Source organism: Trichoplusia ni, chromosome 4, assembly GCF_003590095.1.
Source record: "Trichoplusia ni isolate ovarian cell line Hi5 chromosome 4, tn1, whole genome shotgun sequence".
Taxonomy (NCBI): domain Eukaryota; kingdom Metazoa; phylum Arthropoda; class Insecta; order Lepidoptera; family Noctuidae; genus Trichoplusia; species Trichoplusia ni.
Window position 1 is genome coordinate 4,015,867 of NC_039481.1, and position 18,635 is coordinate 4,034,501.

At 34.4% G+C, this 18,635-nt stretch overlaps 5 protein-coding genes across 7 annotated transcripts; 2 read left to right on the forward strand and 3 right to left on the reverse strand.

The window, feature by feature from the left end:
* Positions 1–56: 56 nt before the first annotated feature.
* On the reverse strand, positions 57–4,423 carry LOC113492599 (AP-3 complex subunit mu-1). The gene is made up of 10 exons (XM_026870122.1): positions 4,201–4,423; positions 3,922–4,009; positions 3,584–3,727; positions 3,149–3,208; positions 2,944–3,065; positions 2,509–2,668; positions 2,295–2,408; positions 1,763–1,952; positions 1,247–1,398; positions 57–801 (listed from the first exon to the last, which is right to left on the reverse strand). Exons 1-10 carry the CDS (start codon positions 4,233–4,235, stop codon positions 616–618), a joined length of 1,251 nt encoding a protein of 416 aa, XP_026725923.1. The 5' UTR covers positions 4,236–4,423; the 3' UTR covers positions 57–615.
* A 1,236-nt stretch (positions 4,424–5,659) lies between these two features.
* On the reverse strand, positions 5,660–6,565 carry LOC113492600 (40S ribosomal protein S5). Its single transcript, XM_026870123.1, has 2 exons — positions 6,456–6,565; positions 5,660–6,372 (listed from the first exon to the last, which is right to left on the reverse strand). Exon 2 carries the CDS (start codon positions 6,361–6,363, stop codon positions 5,704–5,706), a length of 660 nt encoding a protein of 219 aa, XP_026725924.1. The 5' UTR covers positions 6,364–6,372; positions 6,456–6,565; the 3' UTR covers positions 5,660–5,703.
* Positions 6,566–6,986: 421 nt separating this feature from the next.
* LOC113492603 (succinate--CoA ligase [GDP-forming] subunit beta, mitochondrial) lies at positions 6,987–9,639 on the forward strand. Of its 3 annotated transcripts, none has more exons than XM_026870126.1 (5): positions 6,987–7,074; positions 7,174–7,880; positions 7,962–8,117; positions 8,890–9,124; positions 9,205–9,639. In XM_026870126.1, the coding sequence occupies exons 2-5, from the start codon at positions 7,206–7,208 to the stop codon at positions 9,402–9,404; spliced, it is 1,266 nt and encodes a 421-aa protein (XP_026725927.1). In that variant the 5' UTR covers positions 6,987–7,074; positions 7,174–7,205; the 3' UTR covers positions 9,405–9,639. The 3 variants fall into 3 exon arrangements, with proteins under 3 accessions (XP_026725927.1, XP_026725928.1, XP_026725929.1); XM_026870127.1 differs by having other exon boundaries at positions 6,993–7,080; XM_026870128.1 differs by having other exon boundaries at positions 7,004–7,058.
* A 345-nt stretch (positions 9,640–9,984) lies between these two features.
* LOC113492601 (mitochondrial-processing peptidase subunit alpha) lies at positions 9,985–14,915 on the reverse strand. The gene is made up of 12 exons (XM_026870124.1): positions 14,673–14,915; positions 14,302–14,540; positions 13,788–13,867; positions 13,477–13,617; positions 12,920–13,057; positions 12,503–12,640; positions 12,094–12,231; positions 11,895–11,967; positions 11,658–11,790; positions 11,022–11,187; positions 10,457–10,589; positions 9,985–10,257 (listed from the first exon to the last, which is right to left on the reverse strand). The coding sequence occupies exons 1-12, from the start codon at positions 14,729–14,731 to the stop codon at positions 10,076–10,078; spliced, it is 1,620 nt and encodes a 539-aa protein (XP_026725925.1). The 5' UTR covers positions 14,732–14,915; the 3' UTR covers positions 9,985–10,075.
* Positions 14,916–15,088: 173 nt separating this feature from the next.
* Positions 15,089–17,632, forward strand: LOC113492602 (NADPH:adrenodoxin oxidoreductase, mitochondrial). Its single transcript, XM_026870125.1, has 4 exons — positions 15,089–15,843; positions 15,922–16,078; positions 16,423–16,542; positions 16,621–17,632. Exons 1-4 carry the CDS (start codon positions 15,665–15,667, stop codon positions 17,572–17,574), a joined length of 1,410 nt encoding a protein of 469 aa, XP_026725926.1. The 5' UTR covers positions 15,089–15,664; the 3' UTR covers positions 17,575–17,632.
* The last annotated feature ends 1,003 nt before the right edge of the window (positions 17,633–18,635 follow it).

Sequence of the window (18,635 nt, forward strand, 5' to 3'; positions counted from 1 at the left end):
TTTAATTAATAATTCTATGAGTCTTCTTTTGTCTATTGTACAATAAAAGTGTTGTAACTGCTTAATAATGTTTTATTATATATAACATTGAATATAATATGTATGTACAGCTTAAACTAAATTTTGACATGAATATGTTGATAATCAATAATATTACGGATAAACATACATGACAAAGATCGATTTTGATCGCACATTGTAGAAAAAATTAAGATTCGCATCATTCAGGGCACACATTGAACTATTAGGTAACACTAGAACTATTCATACAATGACAAATCGTCCGCTCTGCCACTGATATTGGCGCTTCTGATTGGCTAATACACTCGCGTAAACTATATCAACGGTTGTTATTGGACAAATCATTTACGTGTGCAGGGAGTATATTACGACAACTTGTGAAAGAGGGACGGCGAAATACGCAGCGTACAGTTTCCCTTCCAAACTTGAAACACTATTACTTCAAGATGTAGTGGTAAGCCCCCATATTAATTCGTGAGCACAATTTTTATCTTAATTAAAATGTAACCTTTAGTCCAACGGCACTTAGCACTATCGTTCACTGGTCGCAGTCATGGCCAGGCACATCCAAGGGTCGCGGGCGTCGGCCTCGGATCACATCCTCACGTGGAACTTGCCGGCTTTAGTGATGTACTTGACGCCCTTGAAGGGCTTGTACTTGGCGCCGTACATGTCGAGGCGGCTGACGCGCAGCCCGCTCACCGCCAGCTGCGGGATCGTGAAGTGGACGTTGATGCTGGGGTTCGCACCCGCTGTGTCGGCTCCCGATGCTACTGATACCTTAAATGAGATTCAATGGTTAGGCAAACTAAGTTTTAGTTATTTAAATATCAGATTGAACATCAGTGGTATGTAAGAATTTTGGATATTCTGAATATCATGTCTGTGATTTGACAAAGAATTCCTAATATACATTTAGGATGCACGGTAAAGACTTGTTTCTTCTCCCGGTTCCTTTTTTTCTCTGAATTTGAACAAGAAGCACGTAGGTTCTTTGTCTACTTAATACCTTAATAACGTATTCTAAAATCGCATCAGAAAATAAGTATTCCACAACTTTCAGACACCGCCATCTAGTGTCAAACTGAGCAAAGCGTGGTCGTAGAAATCAAAGACTGTTCTACCCCTAAGAACAGGCCCTGAATTGCCCATTGGCCCGTAGTGGGACAAAACATAAATAGCTATAATTGTAAAAACCAAAGAGCATTCATGAAATAATACTTACAGTCCCTCTAATATTAGGCAGTTTTGGCAATTCAATTCGTCCTATATCCCAGAGCAGCACCTTACTGACTGGGTCGTAGGAGTACTTCCCTTGGTTGGCCGTTAGCGAACAATTCAGCACGCATTTAGGCATACAGATCTCTAACGCTACATCTGAAACATAAATTAGCGTGTTAATGTTTCAATGAAGAAATAAAAGGTAAAAATAACCTGTGACAATAAAATAAGGTCGAGGAAGTATTTCTACTTTACTGGTAAATCGAATGAGAATCTGAATTCGATGCATCCTTGTAGACGATGCGAGATATACGATGCCAATTGCAATAGAGATATTTGATCGCCAGCAATATATTAATTCTTATAATTTAACTTATAATTTCTCGCATCGTCGAAATGGGCCCCAAGGTATCACAGCTACCAATTATTTAGTTTTTAAAGAAAACAAAACTGTAAGGCGACTCCCGAACACAAGAACTGTCAGTTATCAGGACTAGTTACTTCAAAGCCATATCCTTACTTTCTAAAGTCCTTCCCATGGTTTGTTTGGGTCCTACGGTGAGGTCCAGCCTGCCCTGGTCCCCATTAGACCTTAGAGTGAGATTGTGGCGCACGTATATCGGGATCGCCACCACACTCTGAGACCCGATGTGGTACGACATGAGCCGGAAATTGCCGTCCGGCGGTATGAACGATAGAATTCTCTCAGACTGGAATAAATATAAATTGATGATATTACATTGCATTGGGAGCGTTTTAACAAAATATTAAGAATAGTGGAATGTTTCGAGTCTTAGTATTCCTCCGCAGTTGCGGCGAAAGCAGAATGGAGGCATGGGTGGATTAAATCAATTAAAGTCTTGCCATCCTCTCATTCTCTCTGAATGACTAGAAGTCAAAAGACTTATAACAAAAAAAAAAAGATTCCTAACTTTTGGTGTTTACAATTTTTGATATAAACTTTTTTATTATTTTTGATAAACTTCCTTATTAATCAAACTTGTCTTCCTTATCAACCTCTGTACGCAATTATTACAAAAGGCAAAGCTTACCTCCCAACGTTTAAATCTTACACATGGATGGAATGATACATCGTCGAATAAGCGCGGATTTACAAATGTAAGAGTCAGATCTGGCATTCCACTCAATTTTATACAGCAATCAATCTGAAAAAAAAAGTGACAGAAATATATGAATTAAAGCTCAACAAATGAATTGGTATTTTTTTTTTGCTTTGGATTTCCCATAAGCTTTTATAATACATACATATCCTTGTATTTCAGCAGACACAGTAGCGCCACTCTTATCAATGATTGCATCAACCTCCTCAACCACGTCAAAGTAAGCCTCGTTGTTGGCGTACTTTACTCCCGACCGACGCCATGGCACGTTAGAGAGCTGACCAGATGGCAGTATTGATGACACACTGGAAATGTAATATTACAATCAAATTATGATGAAACTTTTTTATAAAGTCTATGTACAAAGTAGCCACAAGTATTAAGTAGCCCAAAACACTGTTCAATACAATGCAGTAATAAAATTCTAACAATAATTTTAAACTACATATTTTACTTATTTCCAATTTGTTTTTTTTTTTTAGTTTACTTTTAATTGTATAAGGAATTATTGACATCTTAGTTTTTGACCTGGACCAATTATAGGCTGTTTGGAGTGGTGACTTATACAAGTTATACTTACTTTGATTTACCAGTAACAGTATTTGCAATGGTCCTTAAAATGTTTGGAGGCTTAATCAGTTCTTTCAAAATATTACTCTCTGTCGCCAGAGGGAAACCATTGTCAAGCATTTCATCTAACAACTGTAAAATAAAAATTATATATACCTATTAGTAAATTGACTAATTCAGAAGATATTTATTTAGTTTTTTTGTAAGTCTCTTACCTCATACACAACTACATAATTCTCTTTAATAATAGTCTCTGTACAGTCTGAAAAGTAGTCCTGAAAGTGAAAAAGTTACATAGTATACAATTATTAATTCAATTATATGTAATAAGAAGTTAGTTAAAAATTTAAAGTAATTCATATTTATTCAGCTAAGTAAATAACAGTTACAATGCAAAATTATTAAGTAATAACACTAACTATATTTTTTGTTTCCTTAGACCCTACTAAATAAAATGTAACCACTAGGTTTATCACTATTAAAATATGGTCATTGAATTGTTTGATAATCTCACCAATATTATTAATGTAACACTTTTACAAGAAAATTACTTAATCATACTTTGCACACTTGAAGGGTTTAAATTAACATAGGGTTTGTATTAATAAACTTGAAAAAAAACTGGATTATGCTTTACAGTGGATATATACCTGGAATGTATCAACAACTCTATGTAAGAACTCAATCACAAAGAGTGGTGCCACCTCCTGCATGCACACAGCTACTAGAGCTACTCCACCCCTCTGTATAGATATCAAGTAGTGGTGCGGGGCTGCCAACACAGGAGGCACATCCTGTAAAACAAACAAACTGTGAACTGACCTACTTGGTGAAAGCATTTAATAGTAGCAATATTTCATTCTTTTATATTAGTTTAAAGCATAGATTTCTAAGTGAGTATCAATTGAATTTAGGTCTAGATTGCCATGAGAGAAAAGGTGAGAGTGGAAAAGGTGCCATGGAAAAAGGGGGAATGAATGGTACATACATTGGGTGATGCACGCTGAGCTTCTAAATAGTAGTCACATACAGATCTTGGAATAACACTCCGCCAGTGCTTCTCTAGAAATACATCCCTGGGAAAATTTATAAAACATCATTAGATATCTAAAACTTATGTCATTCATGAACAAGTATACATACAAAATAGTAGCTTTGTAGCTTACAAAAAGTAGTTTTACATTATATGACATATTTCACATGTTCACGGGGATTTATGTACATGATTATTACTTTCTTAGCACTTTAAAATAAACAGTTTACTTACCCAGATGGGTTTATGATAAATAAGCTATGTATCATTATGGCTAAGTTTATGTAAATTAGTACTAATTATGAAAGTTTTTAGATTAACTGGATCGTATCTGATTTTCTTATTAAATATGCTTGAAACGTAAGTAAACGCGAAAAGAATGTTTTCACTTCAACATTTTTTAGACAATTCGACAACAGTTTTACTTCATTTGATATTGACATGACACGACTGATACGTTTTTCTGAACTGACAAGTAATAGTGTTGTATCAACATAAACCAATTTTCTTAGCTCGACTATAAAAATTGTCCATAAGTTCAATTCAAAAAGCAATAGTGTCTAGAAGATCTACCACAAAATCTGGTGATGTGTGGCACACAGAGTAGATCCAGGAGTATTGACTGCGTATTACAGGATTCCCATTTCTCACCCATAATAAATCACTATAAGACTGGGTTTAAAAAAATCGCCAACATAATTTGCATTTTGCTCTCCTTGATACCTTATTCTATTAGCTTGATGGGACCACAATTAGACAGGACTCACATTTTTACGTTCCTTTTGAAATACGGATGGCAAATTTTCATATCTGATCACCAACAGACACTGGTAATAGTTTTCCAAAAACTCAAAATTTATCCGGAATGGCGGAATACCTACCAATAGTAGTACCTAATCAATTTGTAACATGTAAATTAGAATCATGGGCTTGGTAAGAACCAACATGAACTTCTGAAATAAAATGTCAAATCGCCTCACAACTATACGCATACGATTTACGATGCTATATAAGTAAATGATGTATTTTATTAGAATTAAGCGAATCGAGTATCAACCAACAATAATTATATTGACACTGCTAATTTTGTCTTCACATCCTTACATACTATACTAACTGTTACTATTCAATGAATGAAATTTTAATACCGTACGTCAAGTCAATCTCATGCTTGACTTTTGGGACGTGGACATGACGTGCATTTGTTTATACACACTTTGCACACACACTATTATTTCACATTAACCAAATTCTCTCAATGTGTATTCAATTTTAGAAGTCTAGATTCCTAATCTAAAACGTAAGATTTCCGAATCAAGGCTTTACTGAAGAGAGCAAGCTATTTAAATCAAAATGATACAGACCTAGCCTTACTAAAAGGATAATTTCTTATAAGATCTAAAACCATATCAGTTCACTTTTTCACTGTTATGAGGCCACTCTGTCGACAAAAGTTTACTTGTTACCTTAAAAATTAATTACTGTAAAACTTAGTACAAATCTGTCATTGCTCAATTATCAGCAAGGAAACAAGACATTTTTCATGACCGAAATTCCAAATACTTGATCATATACTTAATCATGATAATATTATAGCAATCTAGACTAATAATTGTTGTCCAACAACTAAAAAGTAGTACAGTAACAGATTCTTATACAAGTATGGGATACTGGAAGGTAAATCAAACCAGGCTTTTTCTGACTTTTTTTATTGAGAGATATCTTAAAATAAAAGTTTTAACGGTTGGACTTAGCAACACGCTCCAACTCATCCTTCTTCTTGATGGCGTAAGAGTTTGATGAACCCTTAGCAGCGTTGATGAGCTCGTCAGCAACACACTCAGCAATGGTCTTGATGTTCCTGAATGCAGCCTCTCGGGCACCAGTGCACAATAACCAGATAGCCTGGTTCACACGGCGCAGGGGAGACACATCCACAGCCTGACGACGCACTGTACCGGCACGACCGATCCTAGTGGAGTCTTCACGGGGTCCAGAGTTGATGATAGCTGTCACGAGCACTTGCAGGGGGTTCTCGCCAGTTAGAAGGTGGATGATTTCAAATGCGTGTTTAACAATACGGACGGCCATAAGTTTCTTGCCGTTGTTACGTCCGTGCATCATCAGAGAGTTTGTCAAGCGCTCAACAATGGGGCACTGGGCCTTTCGGAAACGCTTGTGAGCATACCTGCCGGCAGAGTGAGGCAAGTATTTCGCGTACTTCTCCTTGACTGAAATGTAGTCCTGCAGGGACATGTCAGACACCTGAACATCATAACAGCTCCATCTCCCGAAAAGCTTGATTTCGGGAATGTCAGCGGCCTGCGGTAAAGGCATGCTGTCGACAGCCATGCTGCCCGCCTCAGCATTTTCGTCATTCCAGTTTTCTTCAGCCATTGTATTAGCCTAAAAACAAATATTGATCGATTATAATCTATCACAATTCACGAAACTTTAAAAATATTTACTATATTTAGGAAAATACATACTTTTTAAAGCCAAATAGCTACTATAACCTCGTGTTGTCAAAAGAACACGAGAAAAAGGAAGTTCGCTTCAGTTTGAAGGTTGGCATTAAGACTCTGGTGTTGCCAGTATGAGAAAAAAGAAAAAAGAAACTGCGTCATGAATCATTACCCATTTATTATTTGCCCTAGGCTACGTCTATAAATTTATTATAATACAAATAAAAGCTAGCACCTTGATAATAACAAATATGTTTTTATGTTTTCTTCGTTGTCGTTTTCCCTCCCTTATCATAATATATTTATAACATGAAGAGGTACAACCACACTTAAGTAATCGAGATATTTTATCTAAATAAAATTAATCTTGCCCTTTCCTTGTGCTTACTAAATACCAACATAGATTGTGAAGATATAAATGTAGTATGCTAGTAGAGTACCTATATAATGTCTTTGATAATTGATTGCTTCAGAGGTTCCAGGCATTCCAGGTGATTTCCGACATTGACAGCTGTGCTTGTTAATTTTGACGTAACGTTTCGTTTGACGTTTAGGTTTATTATCATCGGTGGCTCGAGCGAAGTAGCTCGTTTGTGCTGTATTTTTTAATTCAATTGCTTACATATTGTAAGTGATTAAAAAGGTGAATGTAGGTTTAGCTATGCCGGTTATCATCATAATTTTATAAATGTAAGTAAGTGTGTATACAGAATATTTAAGTTTGTGACGTTTATGATTATAGGTTAAGATTCCTGTAAGTGAACAAAGTTCGCGATGGCTGTTTTAAAGACATCAACTAATTATAAACTTCTAACTCTGTTGGCACCGAGATACTGCCCACAATTATCAGCAAGAAGAAACTTAAATTTGCAAGAATTCCACAGTAAGGACTTATTAAGGAAATATCAAGTTTCAATTCAAGACTTTCGAGTTATTGATTCTAAATTAGACTCTAAACCGCTTTCGGATTTTAAGGCTAATGAGTACGTAGTTAAGGCTCAAATATTAGCTGGAGGCAGAGGTAAAGGTCATTTCGATAATGGATTCAAGGGAGGTGTACATTTGACGAAAAATCGTGATGAGATTTTAAAGTTGGCTCAGAATATGATTGGTCACAAGCTGATAACAAAACAGACTCCCAAGGATGGCATACTGGTTGACAAAGTAATGGTGGCAGAAAGTGTAAACATCAAGAGGGAGACATACTTTAGTATAGTAATGGAAAGGTCTTTCAATGGTGCTGCTATAGTTGCATCCCCAGCTGGTGGGATGGACATTGAAGCAGTTGCTGAGAAAACTCCTCACTTGTTGAAAACTGTTCCTATTGATATTTACGAGGGTGTCACTGACAAGGTAGCTAATGAGCTTGCAGAATTTTTAGAATTCAAGGGCCCATTAAAAAGTAAATGTGCTGAAGAAATTAAAAAGCTCTGGGAATTATTTATAAAGGTGTGTATTTATATTTTAAATTTAATTAATAATAAATCCACTAGTTCTACAATGCATACTATGACTTCTTATTGTTTCCAGGTTGATGCCACGCAACTAGAAATTAATCCTTTAGTTGAGACAGATGACGGTCGTGTGATATCTGTTGATGCCAAGATCAACTTCGATGATAATGCCAACTTCAGGCAACAAGAGATATTTGCTCTTGATGATTTATCAGAAAGTGATCCCAGAGAAGTAAGTTATACAACTATAAGGAAGATGACTCATCTTCATACTCCAATCATTCAGTAGTAATGTGATATCAAGACATAAACATAGATAAAAGACAATTCACCCTAATTCACTCTATTCATTAACAATAGATAAATAAAAATCAACTGCATCCTTAAACATAAATGCACCAACAGTCGTTAAAATAGAAATAGTTGATTGAAGTTCAGCTTGCTGTTATTTAACAAATATAACCTTGACTAATATAAAGATAATAAATTTTTATCATTTGCTATCACTGTTAAATAAACAGGCCAATTGTATGTCACCTCCTTTATCATGTAACCTCCATTATCATGTAAATAATATTTATTTATTGCTTTTTGCAATTTCTCAAGACATTTACTTCACACACTATTTGGTACAATGTAAACATGTTGATATACCTAGAGACACATAACATGTAAAGGAATTCCAACTGCACTCTTAGTCAGATGCAATGCCATGATGTCCATGCCAACAATTCTTATAAAAGCATGTAATATAAACATCGCTTACATCTAAATTGAAGCCCAAAAACTCATCTATTATATAAACAATCTCAAGCCAATAATTTGGTTTATTCTGTATATCAATAAATGTCTCTTTAGAATTCTCTTATCACTTAGGTATAATCTATATCTTTTTGCAACAATGTTATGAGATAATCAAGATACAATCAGTGGTTACTTGGCACACCTGAGATTTTAAATATTTATTTATTTTATTTAATATTTTCATATTATTATTGTTATAGAGAGAAGCTGCATCCCTAAACCTTACATACATTGATATGGATGGTAGTATTGGATGCATGGTCAATGGAGCAGGTTTAGCAATGGCGACTATGGACATAATCACCTTAAACGGAGGAAAAGCAGCAAACTTCTTAGACCTTGGTGGAGGTGTTGGCCAAAAACAAGTATCAGCTGCTTTGAAAATTTTAGAATCAGACCCCAAAGTGAAATCCATTTTCGTCAATGTCTTTGGAGGTAGGTTTAATGCTTTTAGAATATCTAGTAAATTGCCTGATTTATTAAAGACTATGTAATACATAACTTTTTTATTTCAGGTATCGTCAACTGTGTAACAATTGCTAACGGTATTATCGCAGCTTGCAAAGAAAACCCTCCTAAACACCCGCTTATCGTTAGATTAGAAGGCACTAACTCGGAAATTGCATTGAAATTGCTTGAAGAATCTGGTCTTCCTATGAAAATTATTAATGACGTCGACAAAGCCGCGAAAACTGCTGTCCAATTGGCGAAGTAATGCAATAGATATCAGATATATACATATAATGTTTAAGCGATTGGTGCAGGCTATTCTGTGACATTGGTTTACATGGAAATGCAAAAAAAAATACGACATAGTACTGTAGATTTCCATTTAATTATCGGTAGCCGTTACTTGAAATAAAGGATTAAAAAATACTGCGTAAGATGACACCCTGCAAGCATAATAAATGTAATTTTAAATAACTAACTGAAGAAATATGTACTGTTACTGTAAGTATTTTACTGTTTCCCGCCTATTTTCATATGCCATTGTTTCGTATCATTTAAATAATACGTAACATTTGCATAACATAGAAACGATACTATATTGTATGTTTTATCTTTTAGCTCTTGCGATTCAGCAACAAACGAATTATTATTTAAAAAAAAAACCAAATGATTTTTTAAGACTGAATAATTCTCTTCTAACATTTTAACAAATCATTAAAATTCTAGATGAATTTGTATTTAATGTAAATCAAATGTCTTGCCATTAATTATGTTAATTTTTGTATATAGTTTATAAATATAGAATAACGTAATAATCTAGTGTTTTATTTTATAATGAAAATATATTTAAATTTATAATAAGTGAACATCTTTATTTTTATCAATTTATGACTAAGATACAGTAAATCTGAAGTTTCCTACAATTATTATTAACATTTAAGCACGGAACAGGTTGAGTCTTCGACCCTGGGGTGACGCGTCACTATTGCTGAGCGACATGTTGGCTTGGATTTCTTCGTAGGTCGGAAGGTGAGTTAGTTTCCCGCGAGCGGCGACCGACGGCCGTGAGCTCAGTAGACGTCGCGCAACACGAATTACATCGTCAGCTGTTATTTTTTCTGAAAAATGTAATACCTATGTTAAGCGTGGACTTTTCAATTACATAAGTAATGGTTCTAGATCAATTATACTCATAACTAATCAAAATTCTGTCCAGTTCCTCCAAAGAAGATTTATTTTTTACTAAGTGTTTTCAAATTATAACTACGATGATTTCAAAAGCTGTGCAAATTTAATAATGAAGAGCTAAATACATACCGATCTCATTAATAAAGAATGAGGGAGGCTTCCTTTTACCGGTTGCGAGTACTTGTCTACCGACGTCTTCAAATACAACTGGCCTTGCTTCTAAGTTCATCAATAACATTGACTGTAGCTGAGTTTTCGCTCTCTGTATAGAAAATACACTTATCAGATATTTATCATAAGTAAAGTTATAAAAGTACAAAGATTGTTGATTTGATGTTTAGAAAAAACAACGTCTATAATATAAATGACTGTCATGACACAGCTGGCACGCAACTAATGACCGTTGCTCAATAAGGCAACAATTTCATTTATAATAATTTGTCAATTCTTTACATTTTCAAGTAATCCCCTATTTAATAGGTTTGAAGCTGTGCTGCACTGTCATTTAATTTCCAATGATTTTGCATATTAAAATAACAACCAACAATACCAAACATACAGACTTATTTGGTAGAATGTTAAGGTCAGATATCTGCCAGTAAGTATCTTTTTGTCATACATGGTATTCAGCAAAATCAAGCAAGACTGGGATATGCTCAACTCTTTGGAATAATTAAACATTTTTTTAACTTACCTTAAGTTCAATTTCGCCAACTTTGCCGGCCATGTTAGCGAGTTCCCGTGCGATAACTATCGTCGTATCGTAAATGCGGCTGGGGGGCGATGCGGCGTGCACGCAGAACAAACCCGTGTCTCCGTACGCGTGGTTGTAAGCTGTAGCGTTGAACATCCAGTGATATCTGAGAAACGAATAGTATCAGCATATAAAAGATAATATAACTGTCATTTGTTACTGTCTAAAAAGTTAAAACTTCTTTTCGTAAAGCGGTATCTTAAGTGATTCTTTTAAACTCAGAGGATGATAGAAGGAAACTTTGTGGTGAAAACGAGAGATTACTTATTACCGGCAATCAGATTTTTTAAAAGGATGTAATATACGCATTAAGTATTAACCATTATTATTTCAAACTAATATTATAAATTTGAATGTGTGTGTGTGTGTGTGTGTGTGTGTGTGTGTATCTTAGCTTAACCTACTTCACGCCCAAACTTCAGGAAATTTCTATTTAATTTGGTATAGAGGTAGTCTTTTTAAATACATAGGCTACTTTTATCCGTCTTAACTAAAGAAGAGTATTATTTTGGCCACTGTAATCAACACAAAAGCGGGCGAAAAAGCAAGCAATAGCAAGAAGGTAATATAAATTACCTATTTAAGACGTTTGTATACAACCGGGTGTACATGCCCTTGCCGGGACCACCAGCTGAGAACGAGCCGCCACCGCCCATCATCATGTTCAACACGCACGTCGCTACGAAGTCAGGGTCGCCGTGTGAGCAACCTTTGGACGAACAATACATGATTATAAAAGCAGGAAGAATAATGAAACCATAGCATGAAGACATAGTATGGTTAAAATAAAGGTATTTAATAGGTAGTACTTACTTTCTAATCCAATTACCACATGTGATAATTCTGGGAGATCAGATCCAGGATATAGTGGGATTTCACATTCATCCTGCAAGAAAATCACAGATTTTGTAATAATATATGTAGTAGTATGTGTGTATGTAGTAACACGTAGGTAGTAAAATTATAATGGAAAGCATTTTGGGATGTGAACTTTTTGTAGCAGGTTAGGTACCTGTTGTATTCCTCCTGTATACTGCGCAATAGACTTGTCGACTTTGGGTTTAAATGATTCTGTTGAATCCACATGCCAAGTAGGCTTCAAGTCCACGAAATATTTTTGAACAAACTCGACAAATGGTTCATGTTCAACCTAGAAAGAAAACAAATGGTATTTATTTAACAAAAAATTTAGAAATGGCTGAATCATAAAAACTTTTAGGATTTCCATTCGGAATAAATAATCTAATATTCTCAAAATAGAAATTCAAGTTCAAACCATTTTGTCTCACCCAATACTATTAATAGACATTTGCATATTTCATACTATCTTTTTTTATCAGGGTAATCCTGATACTTGGATAATGAGCTGGGCTGATAATTGGAGCTGATTTTTATTGGTAACAATAACATGAGTATCTTACCCCAACAGCAGCAATGACCATTCTCTCAGGAGTATAATGATTTTTTAAATAATTTAATATGAGTTCTCTGTCAATTTTATTTACATTTTCATTCGGACAAATTTTTGGAAGTCCAAGTGTGTTTCCCCTATAAGCAGCCTGTAAAAAAATATAGGTATATATGAATATATCGTTATTAAAAAGAAAATTAGGAGCTGAGCACTAAAAAATGTGATGATTTTTATACTTTAATACATTTTTGGCTACAAAATGCTACTAAAGAGCAGCAGTACAACAACAAAAGATCACTTAATCTCATATACCACTTAAATATAACAGTTGCCTTTCTAATGTTTGTATAAAAAGTTACACCAAGATAGTACATTATTGCTATCTTTCATACATTTTAGCATCTAAAGACAGGTACCAGTAACCTACCAGATGTATCATATCCATCAATATAGTCTCCTGTTCAGGTCTCATGGAGAGTGTCTCCAGTTCAAATGCAACAGCCTGTCTAGCTGCTTCTATTTCATCTGAAGACAGCTGTGGTCTAAGGGTCACTTCTGCCAAAACCTATAAATTAATTTATTTTTATTAATAGGATAGAAAAACATGTTACAGATAATTTATCACAAGTTGACTTTAAAAAAAAAGGATTCTGTTGTAATTTTTTGTTTTCTTTTATTTTAATGGATAGAAACTAAACTTTTATTGGTATACATTATTAAATGTTGCAATGGTTTACTCATCTTACAAACAGTAAAAAAGCTGCTGATTTTTTTTTTTAACAACTCTGCGGGAGTTGTTAAAAAACTTGTGTGTTTAAGGAATTTAATCCTGGTGGAGTGGTGACCTCAACCACTCGGCTATCCGTGCAGTCGAATTGATGAAACCATTAAGCTGTTTGGATGGAATATAATAGTAATAAAGATAAGAAAAACATAATTGTTAACTAATCAAAACAATTATGCTTAAATTAGCCAAAAATTTACCTGAGTAACTGCTTTCAAGCCTCTAGAGTCAGCACTGGTAGCATAGACAGTGGTGTCACGAGAGCCTTGGCAGTCACAGATACCCCCGTGTCTCTCCAATTCTCTCAGCATTACATCTCGGGTGGCATACTTGTTTGTGGCCTGAAAGTTACATACAATTTTGTGTTAAACATTGTTATTAACAACTCTATTTCACTTCACACAAAAACTTACAATTACTGCTATTAACACTTTGTAAATGAATTTTATTGCAGTTAATTTAGGCAAGGCAATTATTATAATTCTATTGTGATAAAATGCAGCATACTTACACCAAAACTTAGTTTTTCCAGAAAGTGACAGATACCATTTGGATATGCCACTTCATATCTTGGTCCAGAGTCAATGACCACTGAAAAAAAAAATTTCAATGGTTAGAAGAATATAATAAAAAATATACCAGCTGTCAAAATGTCCCACAGCTAGGCATACAGGACTATCCATATAACATAGTTTCAGGAGGTCAGATAGGCAGTCACTCCTTATAAAACACTGGTACTTAGCTGAATCTGGTTAGACTGGAAGCCACCCCAACATTGTTGGGAAAAGGGTAGGCTGATGATGATAGTTTGAGCATTCATCAGAACAACAAAAATAAATTATGGTTATAGCAAGTACCTTAAATTTATTGAGGTACATTTATCTTTGAAATAGTAAAAAAAATCTGGTCTGTTTAATTTGATTTATATAAAACCATAAGTGTATTATTATTTAGGTAAATGAGTTGTTATAGTGAAAAAACAATATCTTAAATTTGTCACTGTTTTAGTAGAAATTCATTCTTACCACCCGCGGTACAAAACTGTCCAAATTTCTTTTCTGAAGCAATTCGCAAGCCATTGCTGAGTACCGTGACTTCTGTGCGTGAATCGTCTGCTGTAGCTGTGGAATATGTGACGGGGGGTAGGTTCGGCATAGGCTCCGACAAGGGTGGCAAAGGGGTTACAACGCCTCTGTTTACTGAAGGAGCAGTTTTCTCGACTTCTTGGCTGTAATTTCTTACGCTCCATCTTTGAGTACTAAACCTACAAGTGAAATCTTTGTTATGATATGATGCAATTACAACAAAAGTGACCACTTCAAAACATGGGTCTGCAATTAGCAAGATAATACCTGAACGCATGCATAAAAAAACAATAATGAATAATACGACTTACCCATTTTTCATAGGAAATAACCTAGTGAAAAGATGTTTCATGTCCATAACATGCGACATCTTCACAAACAGCGGGAATTTTCACACCGAAATTGTTGGCTATGTAATAATATCTTATAATACAACAGAATAAGTGTGGTTTAGTAATTTAATTTTAAATTTAATAAAAAATATTAATAACAGATCATCTATTCATTTGTTGAGAGGTCCTATTTTGATGGCCATTTCAGATTTTTGAGAGATTCATTCTAGAATTATAGAGTTACACTACAAAAATCGTCTAAAGTAAAAAAACAAACTAAATGGTTCTTTAATAAGTTTTCAATAAATTCATGTTTTATTGACTTTTTTAGCTACTATTAGCCGATTTTTTAATATTATTTAAGTCTAAACGGTATCTAACTTAAATATTCTCCACCGAAGCACTAATGGACATCGTACCATTTTTTTGTAGCTGCACTTGAGCTAAACACTGTGTTGTGTTTGCTAGGTTCGCCAGTTGCCTGTCTATGTAGTCTATGAATGTTAATGTCAATATTAAACGTCATGCAATGAATGTCAAACACGCAACACGAAACGAAAACGTACACACAAATATATTTAATGTAATTATTTCGCCATCAAAAATACATATTATTAGTTACATACATAAAGTAAAATAGTAATTTAGTTTTAAGTACAACCTCAAAATTACTTACTAAGAATATACTGTAGATATAAATAGGTACCCAAAGCACACCGCCAAGTTGAAAAACTCCAAAACTAGTTCAACCAAATTACAGTTCGATAAATCCGATGATGTTAAGATAATAAGAAAGATATATTTTGTCGGCCGCTACTCTTCCATATTTATTTATTATAATTTATCATGACGTAATTTGAATTTCAAATGAGTAAGAGCGTCGTTGAATGATAAAATAACGAGAAGACTGGCGAATAAGTAAGTGTGAAGTTTTAATCTGAGTAAAGAAATAATACTAGCTGAAAGTCAAGATGAGTTACAAATTAATGAAAAGGGTGTTAAGTTCCGCGCCTCACAAAAAGTGTCCGCAAGTATGTATTGTGGGTGCTGGGCCCGCCGGCTTCTATGCGGCTATGCATCTCACGAAAAAGCTGCAGTCTGTAAACATTGATATATTGGAAAAACTTCCAGTGCCTTTTGGACTTATCAGGTTATCTTCTTCAATCAAGATAATAATAATTATATTATTTTTTAAGCTCTAGTTTAAAAACATTTTTTGTATTTTCAGGTATGGAGTGGCCCCAGATCATCCAGAAGTAAAAAATGTTATAAACCAGTTTACAAAGGTTGCACAACAGGCTAATGTTAATTTCTATGGAAACATAACCTTGGGAAAAGATGTTGATCTTGAACAATTGAGACAAAACTATGACGCAGTCTTACTGGTAAATATCTTTTAATATTTGAAATTATGATTTTAATTCACTGTGGAAAAAACTTTTATTTTGTAGTAAACATGTCCACATAATACTAATACAGATTTAGAAAAATGCAGGTCCCTTGTACTTGTATTTTGTATGATAGTGTTGTTTTGCTCATCATCATTGTAGCCTGCCTATCTGATTTCCTCCAACCTGTTACCTCAGATACCTGGGCTTGGGCAACAGAATACCCCTTAGTTAGACTGGTTGTTGTTACAATTTTGTGTAAATATAAATCATTAAATAAATACTGCAGAAAGTAAATCTTTGTCGTTGATTATCAATGACAATAATCAACTTTATTTCAGACTTATGGTGCTGAAGAAGATAAGTTACTTGGTATAGAAAATGAAGAAGCAAGTAATGTAATAGCTGCTCGCAATTTTGTGGGATGGTACAATGGACTCCCTGCTGATAAACATTTAAAAGTAAGATTATTGTTCTTACACAACTCTCCCCTGTATTTCGTGTTTTACAAATATAACTTTTTTTAATTCTTTCTGCAGATTGACCTCTCCTGCAGGACTGCAGCCATTCTTGGACAGGGAAATGTGGCATTGGATGTAGCAAGGATCCTATTAACACCCATTGATGACCTAAGAAAAACCGACATTACAGAACATGCTCTTAGTGTGCTTTCAGAATCAAAACTTAAGGAAATATATTTAGTTGGCAGAAGAGGACCCCTTCAAGTTGCATTCACAATAAAAGAGCTTCGTGAACAACTTAAACTGAAAAATTGTAAAACAATTTGGAATGAAAAAGACTTTCAAGATGTTGAAAAAGTTGTTCCTAATCTTGCTCGTCCGAGGAAACGACTGACTGAACTAATGCTGAAGTCTGTTAATGAAAAACATACAATAGTTGATGATCCCAATACTAAGTATTTCAAACCTATATTCTTTAGAAGTCCAAATAAATTTTTAGTTGATGACAAGAAACAATTAAGTGGAATTGAATTAACTTGTAACACACTTGTCGGGGATAGTTTAGAAAATCAGAAGTGTGTCCCTACTGATCAAAAGGAAATATTAAACTGTAATTTAGCCTTTAGGAGTATAGGTTATAAAAGTGTTAAAGCAGATAAAGATTTAATATTAAACCAAGGATGTATACCAAATGACAAAGGTGTTGTGGAAGATGCTTCTTCAAAATTAGCCAAGCTCTATGTAGCAGGTTGGCTAGGTACTGGACCTGTAGGTGTTATACTACATACAATGGGCAATGCTTTCCAGGTCGCCAAAGTAATGTGTGATGATTTAAGCAAACTTAATTCTGATCACAGAAAGGCAGGATTTGAAGAAGTAAAGAAAACTATTTCAAAAAATAATGACAATGTTATAGATTGGACTGGTTGGGAAAAAATAGATATGTTTGAAGTAGAACAAGGTAAAAAAATAGGAAAGCCCCGTGAAAAAATTTGCGATGTTGAAAAGATGATAGAGGTAGCTAAAGCATAAATAAAAATAATGTTTGTAGATAAAATAAGTATGTATACAAAAAGATAATAAAATTTATATTTGTTAAAATAAAAGACGTTTATATATTTAAAATGTTTAACCCAGCAAATAAAGAATTTTTTGTTTCAAATGCTTTAATTTATTTCTTACTAATGTTAGTTGTGGCTTCGACCACGTTGCTGTGAATATTGCGAGTTCAGAAAATGGCAAAATATTCTTCTTTTATATATATATATAAAAATGAATAGCTGTTCGTTAGTCTCGCTAAAGCTTGAGAACGGCTGAACCGATTTGGTTCATTTTAGTCCTGAAATATTCGTAGCAGACCAGGGAAGGTTTAAACGGTATTAAAATATGGAAAAGTTGCAAAAAAATATTGACTGTTAAGCGGTACGCGTACGTAGTTCGCCGGGACAGCTAGTATTCTATATTCTTTTTAGTTCCTGAGATTAGAGGGTTCAAACAAGCAAACTCTTCAGCTTCATAATATTATAGCATAGATTTCTATTCTAGTAACAGCTTTGGCTTGTGTTCTGAGATGCCTTACACGTTCCTGTAGTAATTAATGTATTTTTGGTTCCGACTCTTCCGACACGCTTTATTTTGCGGTAGTATATTTTGAATTAACACTCAGTAGTCAGTCGGTACTCAATAGAGTAGTTTTATTTCTTAATTAAATTCTCCATGTACAAACATCCGCAGTTATTAAGGCGTAACCTCATGGTCGCTCGTAGCTCACGATCTGATCACACGACCCCATTTTTAAATTTCCCGCGTCTCGAAAAAGCGACTTAAAATGATCGCAAGAAAGGTAGCGAAAAACCTGAAAATGTTGAGCTACGGCCTTTGCAGTTGCTCGTTTGCAGCGACAAATCTGGTCATGTAATATGTAGCGATAAAGCTCAAAATATTGAACTTTGTCGCTGGAAAAAAAAGATCACAGGTAATGAATTCACTATAGAATAGAGGAAAGAAAGGAAAATATTAAGCGGTCGAGACAAGTCGATGTAATTTATATAAAAGTGGTGCTGCAAACGGTCCCTAAATTAAGTTACAGTTAC

Bases quoted from the DNA above. Each gene is read 5' to 3' on its own strand.
- LOC113492600 (XM_026870123.1), bottom strand. From the start codon at position 6,363: ATGGCTGAAGAAAACTGGAATGACGAAAATGCTGAGGCGGGCAGCATG.
- LOC113492599 (XM_026870122.1), bottom strand. From the start codon at position 4,235: ATGATACATAGCTTATTTATCATAAACCCATCTGG. The intron at 2,669-2,943 runs GTAAGTATAACT...TTACATTTCCAG, and splicing joins ACTGTTACTGGTAAATCAAA to TGTGTCATCAATACTGCCAT. The intron at 2,409-2,508 runs GTATGTATTATA...TTTTTTTTTCAG, and splicing joins CTGCTGAAATACAAGGATAT to ATTGATTGCTGTATAAAATT.
- LOC113492601 (XM_026870124.1), bottom strand. From the start codon at position 14,731: ATGTCGCATGTTATGGACATGAAACATCTTTTCACTAGGTTATTTCCT. The intron at 11,188-11,657 runs GTAATTTATATT...TTCGTTTCTCAG, and splicing joins TATACAAACGTCTTAAATAG to ATATCACTGGATGTTCAACG. The intron at 10,590-11,021 runs GTAAGTTAAAAA...TTTTCTATACAG, and splicing joins TTGGCGAAATTGAACTTAAG to AGAGCGAAAACTCAGCTACA.
- LOC113492603 (XM_026870126.1), top strand. From the start codon at position 7,206: ATGGCTGTTTTAAAGACATCAACTAATTATAAACTTCTAACTCTGTTG. The intron at 7,881-7,961 runs GTGTGTATTTAT...TATTGTTTCCAG, and splicing joins TCTGGGAATTATTTATAAAG to GTTGATGCCACGCAACTAGA. The intron at 9,125-9,204 runs GTAGGTTTAATG...TTTTTATTTCAG, and splicing joins TTTCGTCAATGTCTTTGGAG to GTATCGTCAACTGTGTAACA.
- LOC113492602 (XM_026870125.1), top strand. From the start codon at position 15,665: ATGAGTTACAAATTAATGAAAAGGGTGTTAAGTTCCGCGCCTCACAAA. The intron at 16,079-16,422 runs GTAAATATCTTT...ACTTTATTTCAG, and splicing joins ACTATGACGCAGTCTTACTG to ACTTATGGTGCTGAAGAAGA. The intron at 16,543-16,620 runs GTAAGATTATTG...TTCTTTCTGCAG, and splicing joins CTGCTGATAAACATTTAAAA to ATTGACCTCTCCTGCAGGAC.